The following is a 26,371-nucleotide window of genomic DNA, read 5'->3' as shown; positions in this document are numbered from 1 at the left end:
TGCAATGAAATGGAAGAGGAGGCAATCTCCCCCCACCAGAGTAATGCCCGCTAACAATATCTGAACCAAAGCATTCGAAGCACGAAGCAGCGAGCGGAGTTCTTGTGACAGTTACATAAAAATAACACCAGACAGTAAACTGGTGTAGAAATATAGAGATGTGGCAGTGTGCAGTTCAGTTATGTTTCTTGCTTAAAAAGACAGGCTGTGAAACCTGTAGTGCACAAAGTGCGCCACTGTTTTTCCGCACTGATTTAGTTCATCTGGTAGCTGGCAAATTTCCACTGTGCTGACCACACCTACAGGTAAAATTGATTCAGTGGACAGAAGCTGAATATTACATGAAAAGCAAAAGGAAAAACCTATGAGTCATACCCTTCATGCGATAAGGAACCTTCTAGGCTTCTACTGGACTGTGGATCGCTTATATTAAACGCAACTTGTGAATAACTACAGCTCACGGCATTTTAAACTCAAGTTTCACATACTTTAATAAATCATCATTTCATAAATTACATTTGAATTGCAACGGTCACAAAAATACCATTTGATAAAATGGACTTGTAGAAAGGATTCAAACCATTAAAGTATGAAAGGAAGGTACTGCTTTTGTATGATAATCAATGGCGTTCATAAAGTGAATGGCAACTGCTGCACTGAGCAATATTACTGGCATGAAAATAAAAAAAAATGGCGATAATCTTCCTTCCTCTTGACAGTTTTCCAAATTACAAAATGTACTGTACACTGAAACACTGCAGCACAGCCAACACGGCATGTGTACAGAAGAGATTTGCTTATGTGTCACAGTCTAGTATGGGACATGAAATAATGACCAGTGTTTTATCCACCTCTGTGTTCCACACACAACACTGAATACACTGAAAACCAGTGTGGTAAGATCCACAAACCACTGCTCTTCTGGCTTTTTCTTTTGCGAAACCATGTTGTATTTAGACATCAATTACATCATTCTCGACGGCATATATTATAGTGACAAAGGAACAATGCGGAGTTGGAGACAAAAATAAACATCTTTACAAAATAAATCTTTTACACTTGTCGCAAAAAAAGTGCTATAGGAGTTGTCTCATTTCTTATGTTTCAGTACACACAGTTAAAATTCGGATCATTGCGTGATCTGTTTTTTATGTACAATAAAAGGATCCACGTTGTTTCATTCCATTTTTAACTAGAGTTCCCACATGTGAGAGCAGTGACTTGGCTGGTGTGTGAGGCTTGATTTACACTGCACCGTGCCTCCACTGACTGATCCCACACAGCGCTGTCATCACGACTGAGTCTACACCAGGTAGTGACAGTCTTCAAATGAAACACGGGAGGGAACAGCTCTGTTAAGTAGTTAAAAATGATAGGATCCTTTCCAAATGTAAAAAAATGATGGTCTTGACTTAGTATGCGAACCCAAAACATACAGTAACAAGACAATGTCATCACCAAACCAACTTAAACTACGACTGTCATGCGGGAAATAAGAGCTCGGTCGGATCACGAACTATTCTGAACCTTAATCAGAATCAATGTGGCTTGAATTTCCTCTTGACAGAATAAATAGTCGTTCTTTCAGTCTGTTGCAAGGCCCGCATGCCTCGGTCCTTAGAATAAGACGTCTTCATGCTCTATTATAAGCTGCACCACGAGCTTCTGCTGCCTCATGTCATTCAGGGTTGTCAAGGCATTCTGCTCCGGCGGCTGCATTAGAGTTGGACCAAAGACGATCCCCAGGTTCTCAGCGTTCATTAAGTTGTCTTTTTCGAACATTGTCACTCTGGGGAGCAAAAGACGACGAATGTATGAGCGGAGTGTCAGTGGGAAAACACACAAAAGATTTAACATGCTTTTTAAAATCTGAAAGTTTTCCTTTGAGGGTATGTGTTGATTCGTTTCAGACAAAATTCCCCATTCACTCGTTCATTGTTCAACATTAAAAGACAAAAAACACTGAAATACACAAATGTGATTTAGGAAACAGGGTAAATCATTTCCTAAAGCAGGAGTTAATAGTGCGTTAACTGGGGACTATTTTCAGTTGTGGATTTATACACATTAAACAACATATGATTGTGACTCTGTGGTTCAGTTATGTGTTTTAATAGTTTTTTGGTCAGCAGAGTAAGTAACTAGATTAACTCATTAGTATTTTCATGAGATTTGCAGACGAATGTAACTGACCTCTTGAGGTGAGCCATCAGGTAACGTAAGGTCTCATAGTGGGCTGGGGGAAGCTGCAGTAAACCTTCGTGGATGGCCTCCAGCCTGGATTCGGCATTTGGAATTTCTGCATCACATCAGAGAAACGATTATTATCACTGCAGAAGTACTAACAGAATAATGGCACGGAACTGCCCAGAGATGAGCTCTTACTTGCAGCTTGAATAAATTTGGAGTACAAGTCAAACGTAATGACTGGAATGGGGAGATCTCGTAAGTAGAGCTTCAAAGCGCCAGCAATTATGTTGATGTCTGCATAGGCGGCGGCACTGATGTCAGCCTTTTCACCATCTGTTGATAGGAAAACACAAAACAAGAAAACAAATCAGAGAGGACAGGACTAAAATCGAATCGAATTTGACTGTTCTTGCGTCAGCTGCAAAATCCGCAGTGCCGTGCCGCAGCTGAAAACAAGCACCTCATCTAAAATTGTGAAACCGTGAAGTAAAAACCTCAGAGCCTGAGATCCTGGGGCAATCACTGCTGCTGTCAACAAACCTCGGTCAAAAGCGAGCCTCACATCCTCAATGTGCTCTGAGAAGCCAGACACTCTGTAGAGACCTTCTGATTTCATACCTGCAAGAGAAAATTGAAAGGGTTGTCTCAGTTTTTTTTTTAACAGCAGATCAAGACACTTCAGGTCTCTATTGTCGCAGAAGCATAAAGTTAATATAAGTTAATGACGCCAGAAAAAACACATTTTGAGTTAAAGGTTTTTGATTTCTGTGCCGCTGTAACGACTCGTGAGATCAAATGACGATCAACTCCACCTCTCAGTTCTATCTCTCGGATGCACATGTCCACCACCATGGGTCGCGTTGTGTTGTGAGCTTTGACGAGCGTTGTGAGGTCACAGCTGAACACTTTCTTTATCCTGCGCAGGTCCGGCTGGCAGTCACTGGGAACCAGTTTGGAGCACTGTTTGTGTACATTCAGCCCACAGTCTAGCAAAAAAAAAAAAAAAAAAACGAGATAAACAGAGAAGGGGGGAGAGAGAGAGAGATTAGCCTCAGACTGATGATAACACAGCCATCATGGCAGGCTTAAGACAGCAGTTTGAAAAGGTTTCCCAGAGTCAGTGATAAACTGCACTGTCAGACAGCACAGCTGCAGCTAAGCTGTCTCGGTGCGCCGCGCCAAAGGTAGATAAGCGCGGACATGGCAGGCAGCACGGGCGGGGGTTCTTGTAGTTTTAGTCACATGGAGCGTGTTGGACAGCTGGTGAGAGCGGAGCGTGTGTGAAGTTCGCTCGTGTGGCGGCGCGGCTCGGGAAAATTGAAGGTTTCGAGGGGGGCCGTGATTGTAGACGAGGGGCGTTCGTCTGAAATCCTTCATCACAAAGGCGTCTTTGCAGCGTGAGCGACGTTAACGCCGTTGCGCTGATTGGGCTCCGCGTGCTCAGTCAGAGCTCGCGGAGAGAGTGTGGAAAGAGATAAGGAAAACATATAGAGGCCAGGCAGACTCTGAGAGAGAGGACAAAGAAGTCTCTCCTGCTTCCCATAGCACATGAGGTGTCTGATGATACGAGTGTTCGCCTCCGGCTTATCAGCGTGGCAAACATCTCAACAACAAACGCTCTGTTTGGGACAGAGAGCAGCCGAGTCCTCCAGAGCGCACGCCGCTCTCAGGGCCGTGTTTGTGCAGTCAGTGAATCTTGTGGGGCCCTGAAATCCCCCACGGCTCTAATCAATCGAACTTGTGTTTGACCCGCATTTATCCGAGTTCGGACGTTTTTATATTTAGTTTGTCGTGATGTTTGTTGACGTAGCTTTAAGCCAGATATAAATTCTGTCTGCACACGTCATCACGTGACATTGATGACATTTTGTTTTCATTTTGATATGATAGAGAAAGCTGTGCCTCGTCGACTTGAATGTGCCTTGGTGAGTCACTGGCAAGAGAATCTCAAGTTGTTTGTCACAAAATGCTAAAGGAAAGGGACCATAAAACTGAACATAAGTGAAGCATGGGATTATGCAACTGAAGCATGCATGAAAGACAAGAGTTCGCCACAGATCATACATCAGTTGTGTAATCCCCCGATTTATGTAACATGAAATGTCCATGTTATCCATGACATGCGGTTTGGAGGCTGGATACAGTTACCTGAGCAGCGGACTCCCTGGGCGATGAGGCCCCACATGAAGTTGGCACAGTACTCGCACCAGTGCGGCCCTCGGAAGGTATGCACCTGTGGTTGGGGACGTACACATAAAAAAAACGCCCCACATCAATGTACAGTTCAAACCGAAGACCGTGTCCTTTGATGTGCTGGACCGTGGTTACACTGTGATCCCAAACGACGCTGGATGGAACCCCTCACCAAATGAGAGCATTTGTATATACAAGGCAGATTAAAGGATTTTCTCCAGTGTGTCTGGCATCTGCTCCTGAGCAATCGGATACATGCAGGCGAGCAAAGAGGCACGCCTCAGAGTCAAAATAACAGATGTACACCCGCCGTGCCCCCAGAAACACAGATAAGATGACGAGCGGAGCAAGCGATTACGTGCACGTGCACAAACACGCCTTCATTGATACTCTGAATAGGTGACAGTGGCGTAATGAGGGCAGACGGCAGGTGGTGAGTGAACGTTTTTTTTGTTCAAAGGGGAACAAAACAAAAAGCCGCGGTTTGATATTACCTTCGCGTCAACTGAAACCCACGATACAATTGCAAGAATGTTAAGGAGCCCAGAGGTAAAGTATCCCCAAATTCTTCTTTGTGTATTTAAAGAAGCACAACTCTGCTCTATTGCTGTTTCAAAGCACTCACATGCAGCTCTTTAACGGTTTTTTACAAAGCCCAAATAAAATGGATCTGAGAGCTTTAAAATCAATGCTGATCAATGGAGTCCTGCAGTTAATGGGTTGCAGTAGTGTGCCCATTAGTTTCCCTCAGTGCATATGGGTGTCAGCTGCATGTGCTCTCGGGCAAAAAGCAGCACGCACTATGGTGAGGCAGGCAAAACCACAACTCTAGAGCTATCTCTCTAAAGCCACTGTAAAAACAAAGGGGCTCGTATAAAGAGATTTATCCTTAAGGAAAGACGTTAACAAAACTATCAGCACAATTAAAAAATGAAACTGTTGAACGGCTAATCTTAAACCGACAGCCTGTACTTTTGTCACTTGCGTAAAGGAAAAGCTGCTCACCTTAAAGTTGTGGATCTTCTCATAGGAGCACTGCTTTTCAGGCGTGTCTTTCAAGGCACTCCGTCGCACCAGAGGTGAGGAGATCTGCGGACAAGAGGCCAACAGTTTAATAGGCTTCCACAGAAGAGTCCCCTTGCTACCCAGCTTGACTCCCAGAGCCAAAGCCAGCAGCTCCTGACGCTTCCTCTCCTGCCGTTTGGTCTTGTGGGCGATCAGCTCTGCTCCTAAACCTCCCCGGTTCTCTTCAGCCTCCGTGCCCGACTGGTCGGGCTCCCAGAGCCTCTCCATCTCCTCTGCGGGTAGGTGCGGAGGGGAGACGTGGGCGCTGTGCAGCAGACGCTGCCGGCAACACCCCAGCGCGGAGGTGGCGGCTACGCTCCACTCCCCTTTGACCCAGGAGGGCGAGTGATGGGAGCCAGCACGGGGTTGGCTCTGCATCTGGTCTGAGCGCGGCGGCGGCAGTGAGCGAGGAGAGCGAGGCCGACGGGAGCTGGTGGTGGGCGGCCTGAGGGCAGGAGTGTGCCTCAGACAATGGTCCTCTTTCACGCACCCAGCAAGGGAAGGGAGAGAAAGAGCGAACGGGGTCCTAGATGTGGAGGGGGCCACGAGGTTGAGAGGGAGGGCAGTCGCTGCTGTCAGGACCACTTCACACAGCTCAACGGCTCTCTAAAGGAGGATCAATAGTGCAGACGCCCCCTATATAGCGCAGAGCATACTCCCATTAGCGCGCTGCCTTCCGGACACACTCCACCTCACTTTGCTGGAGATAATGCTCCACTGCCAGCGACTCTCAGCTGGCACTGAGTCCTATAAACGCGTGCTCAAAGACAGACCCGACAGACCCGAGACCGTCCCGCCCTGTGTGTCGTTCAAACAGATCTTGACCTCCAGCTAAGTGGAATTCCCCACACTGCCGTCCAGACTGGAACTTCCAGACGCTCCGACTGCAGACTACTCCTGCCTATCACTAGTCAGTTTGTCTCGAAGGACCAACAGCGACAGACCATTAACCAGGATTGGGAGGGATTACTGCCATAATCCTTACACAAGGAGTAATCTCGCAGTTCAAAATCCAAATCAAATCCCATAGGGAGCTCATGGGAACGGCTGCGGCCATACAGTTCTGTTGATTCCCCCCCCAGTAGGGGGTTGTTGCCGTGTTCACGGTGAATTTGTCCATATTAGCTCTGCCTGGTGACAGCAAGTAAGCAGCACGCACGAGGCTCTAACGATCAACAAGCTTCCGAATCAAGGCACGGCAGCGCATTAAACGCCAAACATCATCAAGGTTTTCTGTCCCCCGTGACAACACAACGGCCGAGCCCACACATGCATCGCAGAAATAAAGTTGGAGTGATTTATTAAGCGGAGTGGAAAGGTCAGAGAGGCAGTCGGCATTGGATTTGTGATGATAAAAAGCCAGAGCAAACGTAGAGTGGCGATGCAGAGAGGAAAAAGACCCAAAGGGCAACTGCAGAGCTGAGATAAAACGAAGGGATTGGCTGAGTCCATGGGCTATAGGCACCGAGGCAAAGTTTAAAAAAAAAAAGAAGAAGAAAAAAAAGCACTGCTGTGACTTTTTGTGTCGCGGCTATTTCTCATTGTGTCGGATGCCTGCGGGGCATGAGCAAAATGGCTCATAGCTGCAAGAGTGACGGGACAGGTGAAGATATTTGTCATTGTGGTTGACATTCTTTGAAAAGACCTGCACATACCACACCGTGCAATTCAGCTCTACGGCTCTAAGTCTGTAGGGACACACCACTAGGAGATATTTTAGCCCTGTGAGGAAGGAGGGAGGGAGGGAGGGAGGGAGGGAGGGAGGGAGACAAGGACTGTGCTCTTTGTCTGCAGGCAGATGGCTTCTTGTCTCTTAAAGACGAGCTTGGAAGAAAGGACACAAAAGGTGGTCGCGCAACAAGCCCCGCTTTCTTTTCAGTGGCCTGGCTCCTTTATTCCCGCAAAGGCTTTGTGAGAATGCAGCTGAGTGGACTGAGTTGTGAGCGGAATCATGGGAGAACAGCGTAGTGGACACTGGCACATTGAGACAACAGGATACATCCCAAACAAAACTACTCTAACAACATATCTAACAAATAGAAAAAAGGGCTCACAGTGAAGCACTACAGGATATTGAATATTGAGGAAATTAACGCTTTTGTTGTCACTGGGAACATGAAAATATCTTTTTTTTCCGCGTCTGGGACTAAAAATAACGTTTTAAAAGCCTTGAGTGCTACAGTTTTACAAGTAAAATCCTCAAGTAGCCGTTTTTGCATTTTTTATAGCACGCAACCTCAGGGCAAAACAGGTAATTATCCCAACAAACAACATGATCATTTCTTTGAAAATAGTCCCGGGGCATGCGAGCGCACCAGTCCGTCAAATGCCCAGCTGAGATTAAAACCGGCGCGGTGAGTATTAGGAGCAAAGTGCCGGAGGTTTCAGCCGCCGAGCGAATTCCTGCACACGCAAAGAAACTCAGGAGGTTGATTTAGGTGGAGTCAAGTAGCCCCTTTCACCGCCCGAGAGCATTTTAATTACGCAAGCGTTCGCAGTCAAGACATTATATAGGTATCAACCCGACACCGAGTAAATACACATGGATTTCGGCCATACAGTGAAGCCACTGTGACTGTAAGGCCTTTGGGTGTGGCTGCTGTGTAATTGGTAAACACGGACTTCAAACTGCGCCCACAGATTCGAGGCCATCCGGCCGGGTCCCCGGTCCTCGGACACGTACCACGCGAGCGGACGGGAGACGAGCTTCTCTCCGGGGAGTGACTGGCAGGTTGTTTTTTTAAACGCCGCCTGACAAAGCCTGCCATTATCACAGCTGTCACAGACTAAGATGCTCATGTAGAAAAGTTGGCAGGAGGAATACGTAGTTATTTTCACAAAAGCTCCGAGATAACTGACAGTCTGACATTTAGCTAGAGACATGACCCACATTTATTTTCCAAGGGGACGCTAGTGGAAAGTACAGTCCAGAAAGTTTTAAGTACAAATAAAATCCAACAGTCCGCAGGACTCCGAGGGCTTTGTTTATTTAAAAACCGAATACAGGTCAATGGGCTACTGACTGACCAGCAGCCATTAGGTCTAAAATAATTGCATTAATGGCTTACGTTTCAAGTTACAGGGAGTAAATTTAAGACCGGCAAATATTAATACTGCAAATAGGGGTCCTGCTGACAGGGCTGTCATCTGTCTGTCACTGACTGACAATCTATAGGCTGACATTTTGAAGACAAAGGATCCCCAAAGCAATAAATCAGCGCTGAGGGACAGCCAAGAAGGACACGGCTGATGAAATCTTGGAAAAATAAAAAGACTGAAGAAAACATGACTGTCTGTTAATAAAAAAAAGAAAAAAAAAGAGGATGAGTTTAAGCGCCATCATCGCTCCACGGAGACAGGAGGAGACAAGTTAATATTGCCACCTAGTGGAGGGACACTTTTTTTCCACCAAAAAAACCCCAACAACAGCAGAACTGTGCAACACTGATAAATCATTCACAGACTCTAACCTGACAACAGCCCGTGATTACAATGCATCTCGCCCAAGATCACGGAGTCTGATACGCACGGCGGGCAGAGCAAAGTCCCAGTCCCCTCGGTCATCATTACCTTTCAGCGGAGGCAATCAAGCATGGCCGCGGTGCACACACCCAGAGGCTACAGGGATAATGTACATCTCGCAGGACAAAGTGTCCTCTCACAGGCTTTGCATATGTTGAGCAGCGCATTCTACGATTCCAACGCAGTGTCCGTACAAGCACTCGGTGAAAAGTGGCTGCTACTGTGAATGAAATGTACGGATTAGAGACAATTAAAACATCAGGTCGTGCAACTACTCTATATTATTGTGACGGATTATGATGTGATGTGATTATTACAGCTTAAATACGAGGAAGGCTTTTAAATAACAAACGGAGGCGATTACTACATCTCGGAAACAATTAACAGCGAAAGTCAGTTCGGTTGTAAAAGTAATTATTAAGAGTCTAGGGTAACATTTAATCAACTTAGCTTTCTTCAGTCAACAGAAAAAAAAACTCCAAAGATATTAAATCTGAAATGTGCAGAGTTAAGTGATTAGATTGGCACTGATCTTTGCACCGGGGTCTCTGATGGCTGCCTGCAAACCTCCCAAGCGACAAAGAAACATAATGAAAAGTATTCTTCCTGGCCTGGTCTGTTTCATGCCATGACACGTCCTTACAATTTGGATTTAGAACAGATTAAAAGAATTAGCTGGAACACTTTAACTGGTGAGCTTCAGAGACACCTGTGGGTGGAATTCACCTCTGGCCAGTGTTGGTATTTTATTTCCCCGTACAGAAAGGTGAGTACTGATTTACTAATAAGATTCCAACTACAAGAATGCAGGGTAGCATGCTACAGCTGAATGCCATGAATAGTTTAACTCGAAGTGATGCAAGTAGAAAAGGATAAATCATTATTTGGTGCCACCAATTCTCACAGGGTAACTTGTGCACAGCTTCTTGGCAGGTAGGCTGTTCAATACTGGAGACTTGCCACGGTTCTTTTGTGGGTTTAGCCTGTCAAAGTGTCTACCGTCTCCTCAAACAATCCCAGACTGACTCCATGATGGTGAGGACAGGACTCTGTGGGGGCTATGCTTTGTACACATGACTCCTCGTTCTTCTTGTCACTGTATACTTGGCTGTCACGCTGCAGAATAAACGCGTCTAATGAGCCACGGCATCACCCATAAAGCGCCGAAGTCTTTTTGCTCAGTACCGGGGAGTGCGCAACATCTGCTGAGCTCGTTCACAGAACTCACCCTTTCATCCCTCTGGAAGGTGACCCTGCGCGGTTCCGTGCGTCCGCGGCTCAGCCTGTGCACCATTTTGTCCTTGAGCAGCGACGTGTAACCGAGGTGCTCGTAGATGGGGTTGGTGGTCATCTTGGCGATGTACTCCGCCGCCTTGGTCTCGATGTACAGGGTGATGAGGGCGTCGGTCACGAGGTCGTGGACGGACTCGAACCTCTTCTCCGCGACGAAGTGCTTCCCGTCGTAAAACAGCCTGTAGTTGAGGGTCTGGTGCCCGAACCTGGATGGAGATTCGCGGGTGAGGACGGGGTGTAAGGGAAACAGAAATGAGCAGAAGGTTGAGCGGCGTGGAGAACAAGGTGGAGACCGACTGAGTGAGTGGTGGGCCGCTGATAAGAGGCGATCTGTCAGAGAAGGGACCTGCATACTGATGGGGTTAGTACCTTAAGGCCAAGGTGTGGGTCCCTGGCTGTCGTTGGCTCTCCCTGATGAGGTAAGAACCCTCTGCTCCCGCCAGCAGATCATCTGCATAATCTCGAGAGATGATGCCATGAAATCTGTAAAATAAACGGACAAATCCAGCACGTGTAACACTTGATCCTGAAGCACAGATGTACACAGTGGACGCTGACCTCTTCTTCTAAGTATCTATTCAGTGCGATCAAACATTTGTTTGATGATAATGATAATGAACGAAGCCATTCTCTGCACAGTAGCATTTAAAAACAAGTTAAACACAAGCAAACAAACAAACAAAAAAAACGATGAGTCATAAAGTCACACTCACTCTCTGCCATAGTATTTGGGTCTGGTCTCCATCTGTAAACCAGAAGAAGAAACATTGGCTGCGGGGAAATACGACACGTAAGCTCAATTAAATAGCTTTGCAAATTGTTCTTGCAGCCGGTGTGAAAGATAAAGGACTCCACACCACAGGACAGATTATCTCCATCTGTGCCCCTGCGTCTATTCGCAGCTACCAAACCATAAAGCCGGGGAGCGGAGAGTGTGGAGATGAATTAGAACCAGTGCAGCGAAGCAGCTGCTAATAGATGACCAGCTGCAAGAAATAAATATTCGGCGCGTTACCGTGTCACACGAGGCTGTGCGGCGCGTCCCGCTTACAAATCCTCCAGAAAAATACAGCTGGAATCTTTAATCTAATATCAAATAACAGACATCCCCATAATAAAGTAAGTGCTTTTGTCAAAGATCCAGACCCTCTTTCCACACGCTGTGCCGAATCTCTCTCTTATAATTCACAGCTATCGCAGTAATAGATGTGCTAATACATCAAACGTGATTTTGTGCTCAATTACCAGACGGCCGCTAATCTCACATAACCAGTTTTCACTTTGCTCGTCTAAGCGCAGCAAGGCTGAAAATGGGATGAAACGCGCGTCCTCTCCGTGTCCAGTAAAAGACTGGCGGTACTCTCGGTGAGGGCAGTGATAAGGCTGTTCCATCCGCTCTACTAATGCAGCTGAGAGGATAATGTCTACGCCGCCTGTTATTACAAAGAGCTCCGGCCCTTCGCGGTCGGTTACTGTCCTCGGTGCTCGTTATCGAGTCTTTTAGGCACCCGAAGACTCATCCGAACGCCTTCAAGGTTACCTCGGGGCTTCCTGAACTGTCCACCAAACTGCGCCTCACAATAAATGGGAAAGAGCAAACCGAGGATCGCTTAGGATCAATTTTCCAACTCAAGCATACTTTCAAGTTTAAACAGTTGCTCATGAGGTGTTTAAAGAAGCAGTGAGTCATTCCCCGCAGGTTACTGATTGAGTCTGGCATCCCGCTGCCAGACTCAATCATTTCCCAATGAGCGTTTTCCCAGATAAAAAGTGAGTTTGCCAGGAGTAGTGCGGCTGCTGGAGTGCTTTATGAAAGGAAAATACTCTTTAAAAAGAGAAAGAAACGGGGCCAGTTGGTGTTACAGTTTGCTCTGGTGCCTAACCACATGTTCAACAGCGATACTGAACATTTGGCAGTCATAAACGCACAACGACTCCAATCACGGAGACGACTCATGTCTTACTTGTATATTATAACAGGCTCGTTTTTCTCTTAAGTGGTCAGCGTGAGATGACTCTGTGTCTGTCTGTGGTCTGAATATTTGATTTTTGATAAGTTGATTAATCGAATGCTTCAGTTTAATCATTTTCAGATCGTCCCTGAATGTGTCTGGAACCGAAGTCGTTACCACACGGACACATTACTCTGTTTGAACTCTGACATTTGCACATTTCAAGAACTAGATTTACACACATACTGACCTCATGAGGACATGTGATCCTCTTTGGTCTCGGGGCTTCCTGCTGTAGCTGGTACACTGTTACAGAAACATGCGAGTTAAAGAAAGCACGGCTCAGTGCAAGCTGTAAATTCATGCAGACTCCCGACCCCCTGAAAATAAACAGTCCGGAGGAAGGAAACAAAGTAGGTTTTGCAGCATGTATGCGCTGACCTCTAATGGATGTAAAATCATACTCCCACTTAATTGACTTTAGCCCAGCTTCTGGCCACTGCTCTGTGTGCAGAGGTACAAAATTAGCCATTAGCTTATGTGGGCTGACAAGCAGTGAGTGATTAACATGACAGAAGCCTTTAAATGAAAACTGAAATCTTATTTTGTGTGAATTAAGACCTGCTGCCCATTAACTTAATGTGCAATTGTACGTTCGGTTCAACCTCAAAACTAAACAAAGGCGCACACACACACTGCACGCTTCTATTTATTAGATGTAGTTATTGATATGTGAAGAAAAAGAAAAACTGATATGAGAGATTCTTCTTGTCCCTAGAGCTGGATGTCCTTTTTTTTTTTAATCCACCATGTGCCTAACACTGGAGTTTCTCTTTTATTCTGCATACCTTGTGAGATTACTACAATGAACTAACAACCTGAGACTAGAGCAGAGAAATGGCTGCGTTAGGCTGAGCCAAGTCTTCAAAACAGCAGATTCTCCTGGCAGGGGGAAGGAAGACTCCTGACTGTGGATTTTCATGTGTTGTCAGGCTGATTTAAGCCATCCAGCGAGATCTGGACATCACTCATTTCTATGACACACAGACCTCTAAAAATACCTCAGCAGAGGACCTGAGAAGTCAGAGGGGAGGCTTCAGAAAAGCAGCATTATTAGGAAATTACACAAATGAGTCAATTAATCCGAGGGAAAGTCATTAAAAACGCCACACGTCGGTTAAACTAAATAGGACAGACACAGTTCCCAGCTTCAGCGAATCTGCGCTCGGCTTCAGTGCGTGCATCACGTATACTCAGAGGATTCAAACCATTTCCTCCCACATGGCAAAAACGTTGTATAATGAGGTGGGTGTTCTGAGGACCCCGTTTTAGCTGAGCCTCTGCTGCAGGTAGGAAATCTTATTTTGCTGAATGCTGGTAACCTATTTTAGTGAGAGATCAGGAATCTGCTGCTTTGCCTTTGTGCATTTGTGATTGTGCTGTGTGGAGGAGTGCCTTAAAGTGTGTGCGCGGGCTTCTGGAAACAGTGGCGTTATTGTACTGTGTAAGCCAAAATGTACAAAAGTACAAAAATAAATTTCTCCAGCATAATTTATAGGCCACAAACATGCAGTTATTTAAAAGGCACAATAAAAGGGCCAAAGTCAGACAAAAACACAGCTAATCAGAGTATAAAATGAGTTAATTACTCACAGTAGGACTTCCATATGGGCGGCTGGTAATCCTCAGGGTCTGCAAAACACAAAAATACAACAGCAGTTATAAACTCACATACAGACTGATAATGGACTGCCCTGTTTTCTCTCATTAAAAACTCAGTTTCTGTCCCTTTCGCGGTGGGTTAAATGTGAGCCCTTCACCGCGGTTATGTCACTGTTGTTTACCGCTCTGCTATAATTATGCATATGGCTTCACACGGTGCAGCTGCCTCTTGAGACGCACCAGCGAATACACTTCTAATCAGCGCCTCCGCTTCGAGGACAATCAATACCGACGTCCGCTCTTTTTTTTTTGCTAAACATTGCGTCGGCACGCTCCTGGTGTCTCTTAACCAAGGACGAGGTCCCGAAAAACAAAAAGCCTCTGCGCCGAGGTAAGAGCTCAAACACACCAATCAAAATTAAGAAAAAGTAAGAACAAAATGAATCCCACCACCACCACAAGTCTGCGGGACCCCCTCTGGGAAATGCGGTGGCTGAGTTGTGATCAAGAGGACACTCACGCTGGATCATGCGATGGAGTGTGGCGTTACATTAGCTTGAGAAAAGCCGGAGAGGTGAGGGAGAAATGCTCTGCAGCAAGACAAATTATACTGAGCAAAGTAATATCTTGTAATATACTTGGAATGTGTCACTAGATTGGCCAAATTTGAGGCAAAATATGAGAGCAATATAATATGTTGGCTGGCACTGAACGCCAGTGTTTTATTTATAATGTGCAGTACGACACTGATTTTACAAGAAAAGGTTTAAATTATTAGTTGTTTTTGACAGATCAGATCCAACATGTGTTGAGAATTTTTATGTCAAGTTGCACTCAAACAATGATGTTCCTTATGCATCATATTACATAAACAGTTGCAACTCATAAGATATCACAATCTGTTGCGCTATTTCCACTCAGTTTAAACATGGCAACGTCTAATACGTATCATCTTCTAATTCTTTAACATATCTGAGCCCATAGCAGAAACATGTGCTGCATGTTTACAAGTTACTGCCTGGCTGCATGGACACACTGCATGTATTCAAAATGAAAGAAATGGCAATTTCATCAAAACGCAGAAGCGACGCTCCAATAATTGTTCGCAAGTGTTGAAATAGTCCACACTGATCACCGTACAGAGGTCAGTCAAGAGGAGTCAAGAGGAGTTAGGAGGATTCAGGCGCCACCAAGGTGGTGACAGACGGTGCCACCCACACTGAGCTTCAAACCCGTTCTTCTGGAATCCTATGGGTGACGTCCGAGAGGGCTCTTCTATCTTTAAGGTTCAAAGATTACGAGCAAAACACAGAGACCTGGAGTACGGCTTAATACTGCACAAGTCCCAGAGAAAGCATTTAAGATTACAAGCGACCTCACACACATTCTGCGCAATCACTCTGACTTAATGCCGTCAGGAATGTGTTTTATATTGGCTGCATCTAAAACACGCTGAAAATGGTTTTACTACAGAATCCAACAGATTGGTGAACAGCCATCGTACAAATGGTCCATAGCTGGGTCATTAAAAATATAAATAAATTTATGCTTTGTGCATGCTGGTGACCACTTTGTAGGCTGGCCTCTAAAGACTACTGGATGTGAAGACAGACAAGGACTCAACAGAGACACCAAAGCAAGTAGAGCTCCCCCTGGTGGGTGACTGACTAACGTGAGGGCCAAACTCCCTGAGTGGCAAAAACGTGGTGCAATGTATCAATAAACACAGCGAGACTGGGACAAATGTGGATTATCAGATAAAATTAAGGACAAGTGGATTCGACAGTGATCAATACGAGCTAGTGTGGATTTGGAAAAGTGGATTAGCATCGGTTTCAATTAGTTTAAGTTCATTTCAGTTATGATAAATGTAGCTAAATAAAAGATGCTAACGCTAAGAGCTATCTCATAGCTCTCCACACCGTAACTTCAGAAGTAACTTAAGGTGTGGCTTCATCAAAAAAATACAGCATAGATTAATATTACCTGACACAAAATGTGAACCGCAACATCAGGTTTCTGTGGATTCCAGTTGTTTCCTCGAAATGCAGCGATCCACTTACTTCTCTGTTCTTTGGCTTAAAAATATATCTCCGACTGCGTTTCAAATATGTTGGTACAGTCACTCGCACAACAGCTCTCCCCGATTTTTAAATTAATTTCATAATTTAGACTTTATTAAAGCCTACGATTCAAACTAACGCTCAACTGTCACTTTTTGCCACTCGGTGGCCGTAACCACGGAGACGTCGGCTCGCTGTGACGTCACGTGAATGCGACTTAGACCAAAATATATGTCAAAGATTTTCAAGGATAGTTTCTGTGACTTTAGGTAGCTACTATACTGCTGATGCATATTTTTTAGTTATCTGACACTATAAAAACAGGATGTAAAGTCATGACGACCAGAAGTTGCCATGCCAACCGTTCCTTGAAGCAGTCTTGTAGGACCATGTGAGTTGGTGGGAAAAAATAAATAAACAAATAATGTATAATTCAACATTTCTTTGTAACTGATAGAGGTAGAGGAGAGTGTGGTATAGTACACTAGTGAGTCTGGAGGAAGTGTGGGCGGGTCATAGAAATGGTTCAGTGTGGCTACTGCCCAGACTATAAACTTGCAAAATGGTGTCATCTGGGAAGCCATCATCAGTTTGGCCAATGCAAGGAAGTAGAGACATGTTGCTTATATATCTATATATATATATATATATATATATATATTTATCCCCAAGAGGGAGAAACAACTTAAATAGGATGTGCCCGTAGCTTTGACACTGACTGGTGGGACCATTTCACATTATCACCAATGGTGGCCTACAGCTATCACATAGTCAGATGATCCTGTAGTGCATCCCATATGCACTAAATAGCTGGTGTTCAACACTCCCAGTGCTGCTGCTACACGAAGGTTCAACTATGTGAACAATGAATCATATTGATCCAGATGATACAACAACAGAATTCTTTTGAAATCCTCAACAGATCAGCGTCACACCCCTCTGGCTGGAGGGAGAGAAATAAAACACACCTCAGAGTTAATGGGAGATGATTAATGGAAACCAGTGTGCACTTGTTGGATACGGGCAGCAAGGTACCAGCAGCTAAACTGTGCAACTCATTACTCATGTAAATTACGTCAGTGTTAAAAACTGCATCGCTAAAGTCTGGCTTTTATTTTTGTCTGTTCAGCTGATGGCATTTGAAGAGAAGTGCAGGCTATCAAACTGTTTACTTGATGCTGTTTTCTCTTGCCCACCACAGTAGGAGTTTGACTGGAGGCTCAGCGCAACGTTATCAAGGAAAAAAGCTCATCATCGCTTCTCATCATAATGGCACGGTTACTGTGGAAATTCATTACAAAGACAAGACATATAATCAAAAGCTGAACAGTTATGTAAATGATGAAGAGGCAAGATGTTTTTGAGATAAATGCGGTTGCTGAAGCCCTCCACATACAGCTAAATAGTCCTCATGCTCAGTTTACTGATGTGTGGCTAAACTGCCCTGGAAAATGTATTGTTCAAACGCTGAACTGAAGCTTTGTCACTGTGTACAGCGCTGGCAACAGTCTGAAAGATTTATTCCACTGCGGCTTATTTAAAGAATGTGATTTCATCTGGTCCGCTGCCAAATATTCTCTTTTAAATCTAATTCTTGTTAATGACAAATTGCATTTCAGTCTGGAATCCTGCAACAGTTTCGGCTGCAAAGACGGGAGCTCTCATGGTTTGCTTGCCTACGCTGCCAGACACTTCCACAAACATACAAGCATGTGCATAATCTCTGAGCTGCTCTAGCCTACCCACTCTTAGCGCCGCGCAGACACCCGTGCAAGCATACACGCGGACATAAACACACAGGAATCCAAAGAACATCAAAAAGAATTTTTAAGTGGCTCAGAGTTCGTGCGGTGTCTGATGATCAGGAAGAATTTAAGATTCAGGAGCAGCCAGGGGGGTTCTTCCCCCGAAGAAATAGCTATTAATTGTGTTGCCCTCCATTACTCGCCAGTCAGAAGCATTCAATAAAATAATTACCGACGGGTGTTTGCGTCGGTGACAAAGAGAATACGTGATGAATAAAGATTGTGCTGGGACTTTCATCCCCGGAGATAACGTCTGCTCTGCAGTCTGTGCACAGGCGAAAAATATTCAGCTTCAGCACATAAACAGTGACTTGTGTTGAGGTGTGCCGAGACGATGGCCGACAACAAGCAGTTTATGACCTGTGCAGAACAATCATTACAGTGGGAAAAAAAAAAAAAGTCAACTGATATGATTTTGCAATGTGACTTATCTTTTAATGCAATGATATATTTCGAGGAACCTGTGTAAAATAACATGGAGATGATTCCGAGTTGCAAAGCTGTCATTCTAAAATGATGGCAATACGTCTACCCTACGACAGCTAAAAAAGAAGAGAGCATCTCAGCCTTGAAGCTTTACACAGTAGTGGAAATGAGCAATGTGCTGGTGCATCTTTTTCATCTCCTAATAAGAATTTGCTGGGCTATAATGACGGCGTTTTATGATCCACAGGTGACCCTAACCTTGGGGGTCATTCTCATTGTAACTGGAACAAAGCAATAATCCTTCTGACCAAGTGTGATTTTCCATGCATATTCAAAAGAGGAGAAAAAGTTTAAAGGGCCCCTCTAAGATTAAAGTAAAAACATGGCGCTTTGAATAATATTTAGAATCTGACACGACCTTTTCCATAAAAAAAATCAATTACATAGGTAGAAATTCTTAAACTCGTTAAAATACCTCCTGTCTCATCAACAAATCGATAAATAAGTCTATGAATATAGATGCATATTTTCAAAGTATGGGCAATGCAGGCTACAAAATTTGATACTGCCCTTGTATAGATTTAACCTGAAGCACCAGATGGCTTGATGCATCGAACCACCTGAGAAGTCCTCCCTGGAAACTGTATGGAAAGGGAAGGGATTTTCAGAAGAAAAAATACATACTTGGCAGGTTACTGGGTGAACCATCTGTCTGCGGCCACCTTTCACTGGCTAACTTTAACCAATCAGAGGCATAAACTAGAAGAGGATACACAACAGGTATCAGTCTAAGGAGCTTTGAAGTTTTTTTTTGCACATAAAAGGCACACACCGATATTGTTTTCAGATGAACACTCGCCCTCTCGCCGCCATCAGCTTGAACTGTTACGACACCCAAAACAAAACCCTCTGCTGCACAGGCACAGATTGGCCGGACTACATGGAACATACATGGATAAAGTGACCTTGTAATCTCGCTGGAGGCTAGCTGCCTCACAGGGTAAGTGGAGGATGCGATGCCATAAATCCTGATTTCAGATACATGCTTTAAACTCACGGGACACAGAGAGAAGAGAAACATTCCACTTTTAGTACATCCGTTTGAAAAGGAAAGCCTCCTAGTGTTTGAATATAACATCATTCAGCGAAGCTGAAGTGAAGACAAGTGCCTGTGACAAAAAGCATGTTTTCTGAGTGTAGGGGGTTTTAATTTTACAGTCCCCTGAAATGCTTTCAGCTTGATCCTACACCACACTTATGAATGTTTTATATAAGCATACAGACACATCTCAGAAGAGCCAACAGTGTACTTGATTCATTTTTAATCCTTATTTGTTCTGTCAGCACAAGTTTTTCCTTCCAAATCCTTTCATTTACATAACCAGTACAATCATTTTAATATCCTGAATTTATTCTTTCTTAATTTTACCATGCATGGTTTATCAACCTACTAATTGAAAATTATGCTAAATTAGTTTGAAATTTACTCAAATACATAACTGGCATTACGACACATTCTGGAGGAGATCTCTGTGTGCAGCGCCACAGATAGTGGACATACAGATCCTCAGTACAGACACACAGAACGCAAGATCATGTCAGTGGGAAGCAGCAGAGCTGCAGCAGGGAGACCATCTGTGGATTACACTGGTCCAAAACAAGTATTTCAACACTGTCTCAGAGCTGACCAGATACCATGTGACAGGTATGATGGCGCCTCTTTGGAGCGGGTTCATGTGCCGCTAGGCTGGGCACCCTAAGGGAGAGACTGCTGTTAATAAGGGCTGTATGTGTTTAAACAAGGAGAGGGTGTCATTTGCTAACCTGATTCTGACATTTCCTCAGTGTCTGCCATCGGCTGTCATTATTAATCTAGCATTGATGTCTGGTGCACGCACAGCCGGAGCTGGAATACTTTTGGGAACAAACTCGCCCCCTTCGCAGATTCTGTAAAACACGCAGGTAATTTCTGTAAATCACTCAGCGCACGTGACACAAATCCACCGCCACAAGGGAGAGGATAACAAACAGAAGTGCTGGAAAGACTCTGAGGTGAACTGCAGCATTTCAAAAAAAAAAAAAAAACATGTGCAGGATCGTGTTGAGCAGGCTGCCTCTCTCTCTGTAATATAAATTCTGCCTCCCCGACCAATTTTGTCATTTAAGGCCTGGAGCTGAGGACATGCTGTATGCCTCAATTTATTTTCAAAGTTTTATTTCCTGGAGGAGCCTGGCGAATGGTGAGCTACGGGTTCAGTACATGCTTCCGTGCATGTACCCATGCCAAGAATGTGTAGGAATCCGATCGAGACAAAAGAAATCTTTCATGGGAAAGGAAGAGACTGCTACATGCATGTTGCAATCTTTCTGGTATGTCTGTTTCGATATTAAAACTGAGCACATCTACTCGTGTGTGTGTGTGTGTGTGTGTGTGTCTGTGTGTGTGTTGCACTCTCCCCATTACGAGGTGGTTTACACTTCGATAATTTACAGGAAGTGCAGAAATAAATCACTATTTGCTTCCATTATGTAATTACCTTTACTACTATCATACATCAGCACCGAGTACAAAAAGCTGCCATCGCTGACACCTTGATTGATCACACATACGAGTTGGATGAACAATATTTACACAATTTACACACCGTCTGCCAGAAAATAGCCTCGAAAAAAAAAAAAAAAGATTCCCAAAATTAACTTATCATCTGAAGCCGCTGAAATAACTACACCAACTGCATTCTGTTTGCAGCCAGAATAGATGACCTAATATGGAGCGCAAATTGAGCATAGATTCATTTTTTTGACTCATATGCCTCATAGACATGATTATTCAAATGTTGTGTCTGGCTGCCAAAGAGCTCTGCATGAAAATAATAATACCCTTGTGACAACCACGCTATCCCTGGCAGCAGCGCAGCTTGTAACCTCTGATAATTATATTGAAAGCCCAACAGTAATGACAACCCTCCAATGCCACAGAAAGAAAAGACTTTCCTCTTAAAGCAGCAGCGGTCAAACAGTAAATCTGCTGCTTTCTGAAACGCACACATGAGATAATGCTTTGTGAAGCATGTGGTTACCGCAGGCTATATCAGCTTGGAAACGACTGTCTGTCCCTCCCATTGGGCAGTACCTTGGGAAATGTGATGCTGCTGTGTGGTTGAGGTTAGGATCCGGAGTCAGTAAGAAAGTAAAACAAATCCTGTGTTGTACGACGACGCAACGTCCTCAACAAACCTACAAAAGATAAAAACGCTCCTTCGTGCAAAATTCAGGACATTTTTCTCAGGTGTTCAGAGGTGGAAGAAAAACTTTCCACAGTAGAAACGGAAACTAAAATGCAGAGTCTGGTATTCTTTCCCTCCCAACTGTCTTTCTCTCTCTTTCACACACACACACACACAAGCCCATGGTTGCTGCTGAGGCTTCCACATCAAACATTGCTGTGATAGTGGAGTTTGTACTTCATACTCGGGCAAACATGAGCAGCGCCTTTATCAGCACACAGCGGGGCCATGCACAGAAACAAGCATGGTGCTGCTCTTTCATTCAGGGTTTATTTGAACAGCCGCGGACCCGAAGCTCTGTTCTCATTCTGTGTCAGCTGAACCCTGGAAATTACATTTCGCCAAATATATTATAGGTGCTAATCACATATGCAAAGGGGATTGTGCACGCTGTAGCATATCGGGGGAAAAATGGCAGGCTTACACAGACCGAAGATAATCCTTCAATGCAGCCAAGTGGAAAGTAAAAAAAAAAAAAAAAAAAAAAAAAAACAGAATTATGGAAATGGCTGGCAATGTAAGGATGCCATCCAAACCCATTGTCATACTGACTGCATATCACTCTTAACCCACAAAAAGCTTCTTTTCCATCCACTGTTTCCACCACATGCATCCAGTTGTAGCAGATGGTGATGATTTCCTACAATCATAAATCCTAAGTCAGAGCACTCACACTTGGAGTCTAACTAACACCTGTGAGACAGACGAAGATCAGTATGAAGATGTCACATTTTCTGATGGTGCATGTGGTTGTGATGAGCACACACACGATCTGCAGGATGATGTGAACATGATGAAACAAAGTTTGCGCCAAATAAAAGCAGGACTATCAAGGAAATATTTAATTATGAGGTTATTAATGTTATTGCTACTACTGCTACTATCTGAACTCTTACCAGAGGACACAGATGAACCTGAGAGGCTTGAGTTACTGGATGCTGCCATCCCAACCAGTTTCACGGCTCGGTCACTCCCGTTTGGCTAAGGTGGACTCACAAGCGTTCGTCCCCGGAGGTGCCTCCATTTCTCTCGGTGTGCTCCTTCACCCCTGACGGCTGCCCGGTGATTAGTTCATGCCTCGTTTGATCCCGAGCCCACCGCCCGTCCGTCAATCCGCTGATCCCCTGCGTCCGCTCGCTGTGCGCCTCGCTGAGGAGCTCACGCTGCCGCATACACTGGAGGTGCTGCCTCCTCCGACAGCCTTGCAAAAAAAGAAAGAAAAAAGGACAGCTCTAGAGGAACACGTTCCGCGGATCAGTCCCTACAAATCATCTCCACACGCTGGAGAAAATCTGTAGGTTTAAATGCGTGTGCCATGCAGAAATGAGCGACGGTTTCCATGTGCCACTTTAAGGATTGTAATAAACACACTACACCGCAGCGTGTAGACGCGCCTTCTTAAAGTGAAAGTTTGGAGCAGTGTTTGCCAGATGTAAGCAATCCCGACTGGCAAAAACTGGAGCACCGACTTTCAGTTCTGATCGCGAAACCTCCAACAGACGACACTTTTGCGTGGAAATCCACTCTTGTGTGATTCATGCAAAGGGCCGACTGGTAAAACCACACCATGCCAGATTTGGCACTGCATAGTTTCAACAGACATCATGTTAAGTCATGTTGGTTTGAAGGAGCCATGAGAATCTCTGTGTTTTTGCGCCATCTGGTGGTCACCCCTCTCTGCCACAAGTTCAAATGGATGTAGTGTTTGTAACATCAACCTATAGATTCTATATGGTGTTTTGAGCCATCCCAAATTCACACTATCTGACACATAAATCGAAGAGAAAATCGTATGGGATTGCATTTACAGAATGAAAATGACCGCCACAGATTTCAGCGAGGCACCAGCTTAACACCCAACCCTGAATTTTTTGTGGGTGTCCTGTGTAGTTTGTGCGCAACTAAAATCCCTGTCCATATTTTCGTCCTAGCTGTAAGACATTTCATAATTTCCTTTGCGCTTTGTGTGGTAGGCAAACGTATCTGCCAGTGCAACACTCAAAAAAATTGTCAGATGTTTGTCTTGTTACAGATGTGTAACCGATGTCACGCTTGTATGTGATGTGCAGGCATTCACGGTTCTGATGCGCATGTATTCACACACATTACATATTTGATACCAGCTAAACACCATTCTCCATGAAACTAATTAAAGAACAAGGGAAATATGTAAAGGTTTACACACAAGATAAAGTCTTTATGTCAGAGTGAGCGGGATAAATAAGAACTGTGGCTGAACCCCATGTGGCTGCTTCAGTTCATTGTGCATGGCAGCTCGCTTGTCACACTGTCTTATGATGACTTATTGGGACGGACCAAAGCCGTTGTTAATTTCATTAGTCACAGCCCCTAGTTTCTTTGATGGTTTGAAAAATGCCAGTAGATAATAGTGATATAGTTACACATAGAACAAGAATCTGTGATTAGATTTTATGATGATTTTTGCTTTTAGTTTACAGTGTTTGTATAAAGCAGTCTGGATCAGTTTTAGGCACAAATCTCTATGTAGTAAATTACCAACATAGCCTACATACAGCAGTCAGTTCCACTGGAGTTTCATCCTGAGGAATCTAAACATGTCATTCAAATCTTTTAGTCTCTCTTGGAGTCTCTCATGGTCGGACCTGGTACCTGTCACTTTGACTTTGTATCAGCTCCACATAATCCAATCTTGACCGAATCATTATTATACAGTCACAAGATGATAATGAAAAGCAAACTTAAGCTAGCTCTATTTTGGTTTAGTGATCATGGCTACACTCTATTTAAAAGAGGTGATGTTTTTCTAGATGCCGTTCGTGGCTCACTGGAACGCTGCACATGTACTTTCCTTACAGTGACAGGTCAAAATGTCTGTTGTGAAAGAAGTGCCTATAGGTGTAGCCTATAGAAAGTGTAGAGTTGTGTACTAATGTTGACTGGGCACATTTTTGGAAAATCATTGGAAGGAAATAAAACAGGAAATAATTATGTGCTTATCAGACATACGATACCTGTACTGTCTGTTAACCATGAACAAAGCCCATTCATTTCAATCAGAATCAGAATCAGAATTACTTTATTGATCCCAAGGGAGCAGCTGCTCTACAGAGAAAAAAATTATTGCACACGGTGAGAATATATAAGGAAATATATACATGTTTATGAAAATAATGAAGTTATGCATGTCTTATTGCACAATCTCAGGGTCAGTATAGTTATAGACATGGGTTGTAGTTATAAACATTATTGCACATAGTAAGATCATGACAGGCATTTATTCGTTTTATTCAAGTTTTAATGGTACTTAGTTTGTTTTGCATGTGACGTATTATGAACGTTATGACAGATTTAACAGCTGTCATTTAAACCACAGTGCCACACGATCACAACATGGCAAAGGGAAGAGGTTGAAATGATGAATTGTCTTGTTCTTCAACACTCCTCTTTTGTCCCTTTAGGGAAGCAATGCAGACTACATAAAGCTCAATATATTGGGCACCAAATGGGAGATTAGTAGGAAATCAATCTGTTTACACCGACAGGCCATTATGACCACCTGCCTAATGTTGTGTAAGTCCCCAATGTGTCTCCAAAATGGCTCTGACTCATCAGAGAATGGACATGGGCCTGTCTGGGGGTGCCTGCTCTGGTTCAGGAGGGTAGTAGATGTCTGAGTAACATCCACACAAATGCCAGGTCCAAAAGTTTCCAAGCAGAACATTGAATTGTCACAAGATTATAAATAATACAATTAAATACATACACATGCATTCAAAAGTTTGGACGCACTTTCTTTATTTTCATGATCATTTTACATTGTAGATTCTCACTCAAGGCATCAAAACGATGAATGAACACATGGAATTACGTAGTAAACAAATATATATATATATTTTAGATTCTTTAAAATAGCCCCTCTTTGATTTGGTTTGGCTGCTTTGCTCTTGATGCACTTAATGAGGTAGTCACCTGAAATTGTTTACCAACAGTCTTGAAGGAGTTTCCAGAGATGCTGTGGCCAATACTTGTTGGCCCCTTTGCCTTCACTCTGTGGTCCATCTCATCCCAAATCTGGATTGGGTTTAGGTCAGGTCACTGTGGAGATCATTTGGCGCAGCTCTTCATCATTCTCCTTCTTGGTCTAACTAATTAATTAATTAATTAGTACTATATTGATCCCCTGAGGGGAAATTCTGTCCTGCTGTTTGACCCATTCATTTGTTCACATAGTAGTGTGTACAGTTGTTGTGTACAGGGAAGCAAATTGGGGGTTAGGTGCTTGCTCAGGGCACCACAGCCATGGAGAGGGCGGGAGGCGGGAGGCGAACCTGTGACCCTTCAAACCCCAAGCTGTGCCTCTCACTCCAGAGCTGCCCTTACACAGGTTTACGTACAGTAACACCATATATCTTACTGCAAATATTAGATGTCTCCAAACGCGCGCGTGTGTGTGTGTGCAAGAGTTGATTGCAATATCAGGCTTGACTGAAGTCTGATCCAATTCAGTCATTTTAAAATTGCCAATAGTCTATGGCCTGATGCTTACTGAATGTTGGAGAATGTGTGACACTGGAATGATGTGTAATGTGATGTCATCAGTGTCACCCCCATCAGAGGTTTATATACACACCTGAACTCTCATAACTCATAACGCATAACTCATCTTGTGATTATTGTTCAGTGAGAAAACCACTTTGCATTCAAGATACCCCTATAACCAACTTTCTTCATCCACACAAAGATTTAAAAGTCTCCATGGACCAAAAAGAAAAAGCTCCTGTGGCCTCTACAGGCCAACATGTTGCTGAGCCTCCAGCCTCTACAACTCTTGACTCTGTATCTGAGGCCCAAGACAAAATCCAGCTCAAATTATTTGTCACCATGCTGACGCTGAAGGTGTTGACTAAGAGTAATGTTCTCCAAAAGCTCAG

At 44.1% G+C, this 26,371-nt stretch overlaps 1 protein-coding gene across 2 annotated transcripts; it reads right to left on the bottom strand.

Annotated features, from left to right (window-relative positions):
• Window positions 1-465: 465 nt before the first annotated feature.
• On the bottom strand, window positions 466-23,017 carry chn2 (chimerin 2). 2 transcript variants are annotated; one of them, XM_047598808.1, is made up of 13 exons: window positions 22,355-23,017; window positions 13,869-13,907; window positions 12,466-12,521; window positions 10,977-11,008; window positions 10,633-10,746; window positions 10,199-10,469; window positions 5,389-5,472; window positions 4,339-4,423; window positions 3,003-3,176; window positions 2,731-2,808; window positions 2,386-2,523; window positions 2,194-2,299; window positions 466-1,789 (listed from the first exon to the last, which is right to left on the bottom strand). In XM_047598808.1, exons 1-13 carry the CDS (start codon window positions 22,401-22,403, stop codon window positions 1,618-1,620), a joined length of 1,398 nt encoding a protein of 465 aa, XP_047454764.1. In that variant the 5' UTR covers window positions 22,404-23,017; the 3' UTR covers window positions 466-1,617. The 2 variants fall into 2 exon arrangements, with proteins under 2 accessions (XP_047454764.1, XP_047454765.1); XM_047598809.1 differs by lacking the exon at window positions 22,355-23,017 and adding an exon at window positions 15,864-15,925.
• Between the last annotated feature and the right edge of the window lie 3,354 nt (window positions 23,018-26,371).

The sequence above is a fragment of the Mugil cephalus genome, chromosome 11 (genome assembly GCF_022458985.1).
Source record: "Mugil cephalus isolate CIBA_MC_2020 chromosome 11, CIBA_Mcephalus_1.1, whole genome shotgun sequence".
NCBI classification, from domain to species: Eukaryota; Metazoa; Chordata; class Actinopteri; order Mugiliformes; family Mugilidae; genus Mugil; species Mugil cephalus.
The sequence above is the reverse complement of the archived record's forward strand: the minus strand, read 5'-3'. Positions and strand labels throughout refer to the sequence as shown.

What these genes read in the sequence shown, in the direction of transcription:
- chn2 (XM_047598808.1), bottom strand. Translation starts at nt 22,403, where the DNA reads ATGGCAGCATCCAGTAACTCAAGCCTCTCAGGTTCATCTGTGTCCTCT. An exon ending in GCCCATATGGAAGTCCTACT is followed by an intron (nt 12,522 to 13,868) that starts GTGAGTAATTAA and finishes TTTCTGTAACAG; the next exon opens with TGTACCAGCTACAGCAGGAA. An exon ending in CCTTCCAGAGGGATGAAAGG is followed by an intron (nt 5,473 to 10,198) that starts GTGAGTTCTGTG and finishes TCTTGTCCGCAG; the next exon opens with ATCTCCTCACCTCTGGTGCG.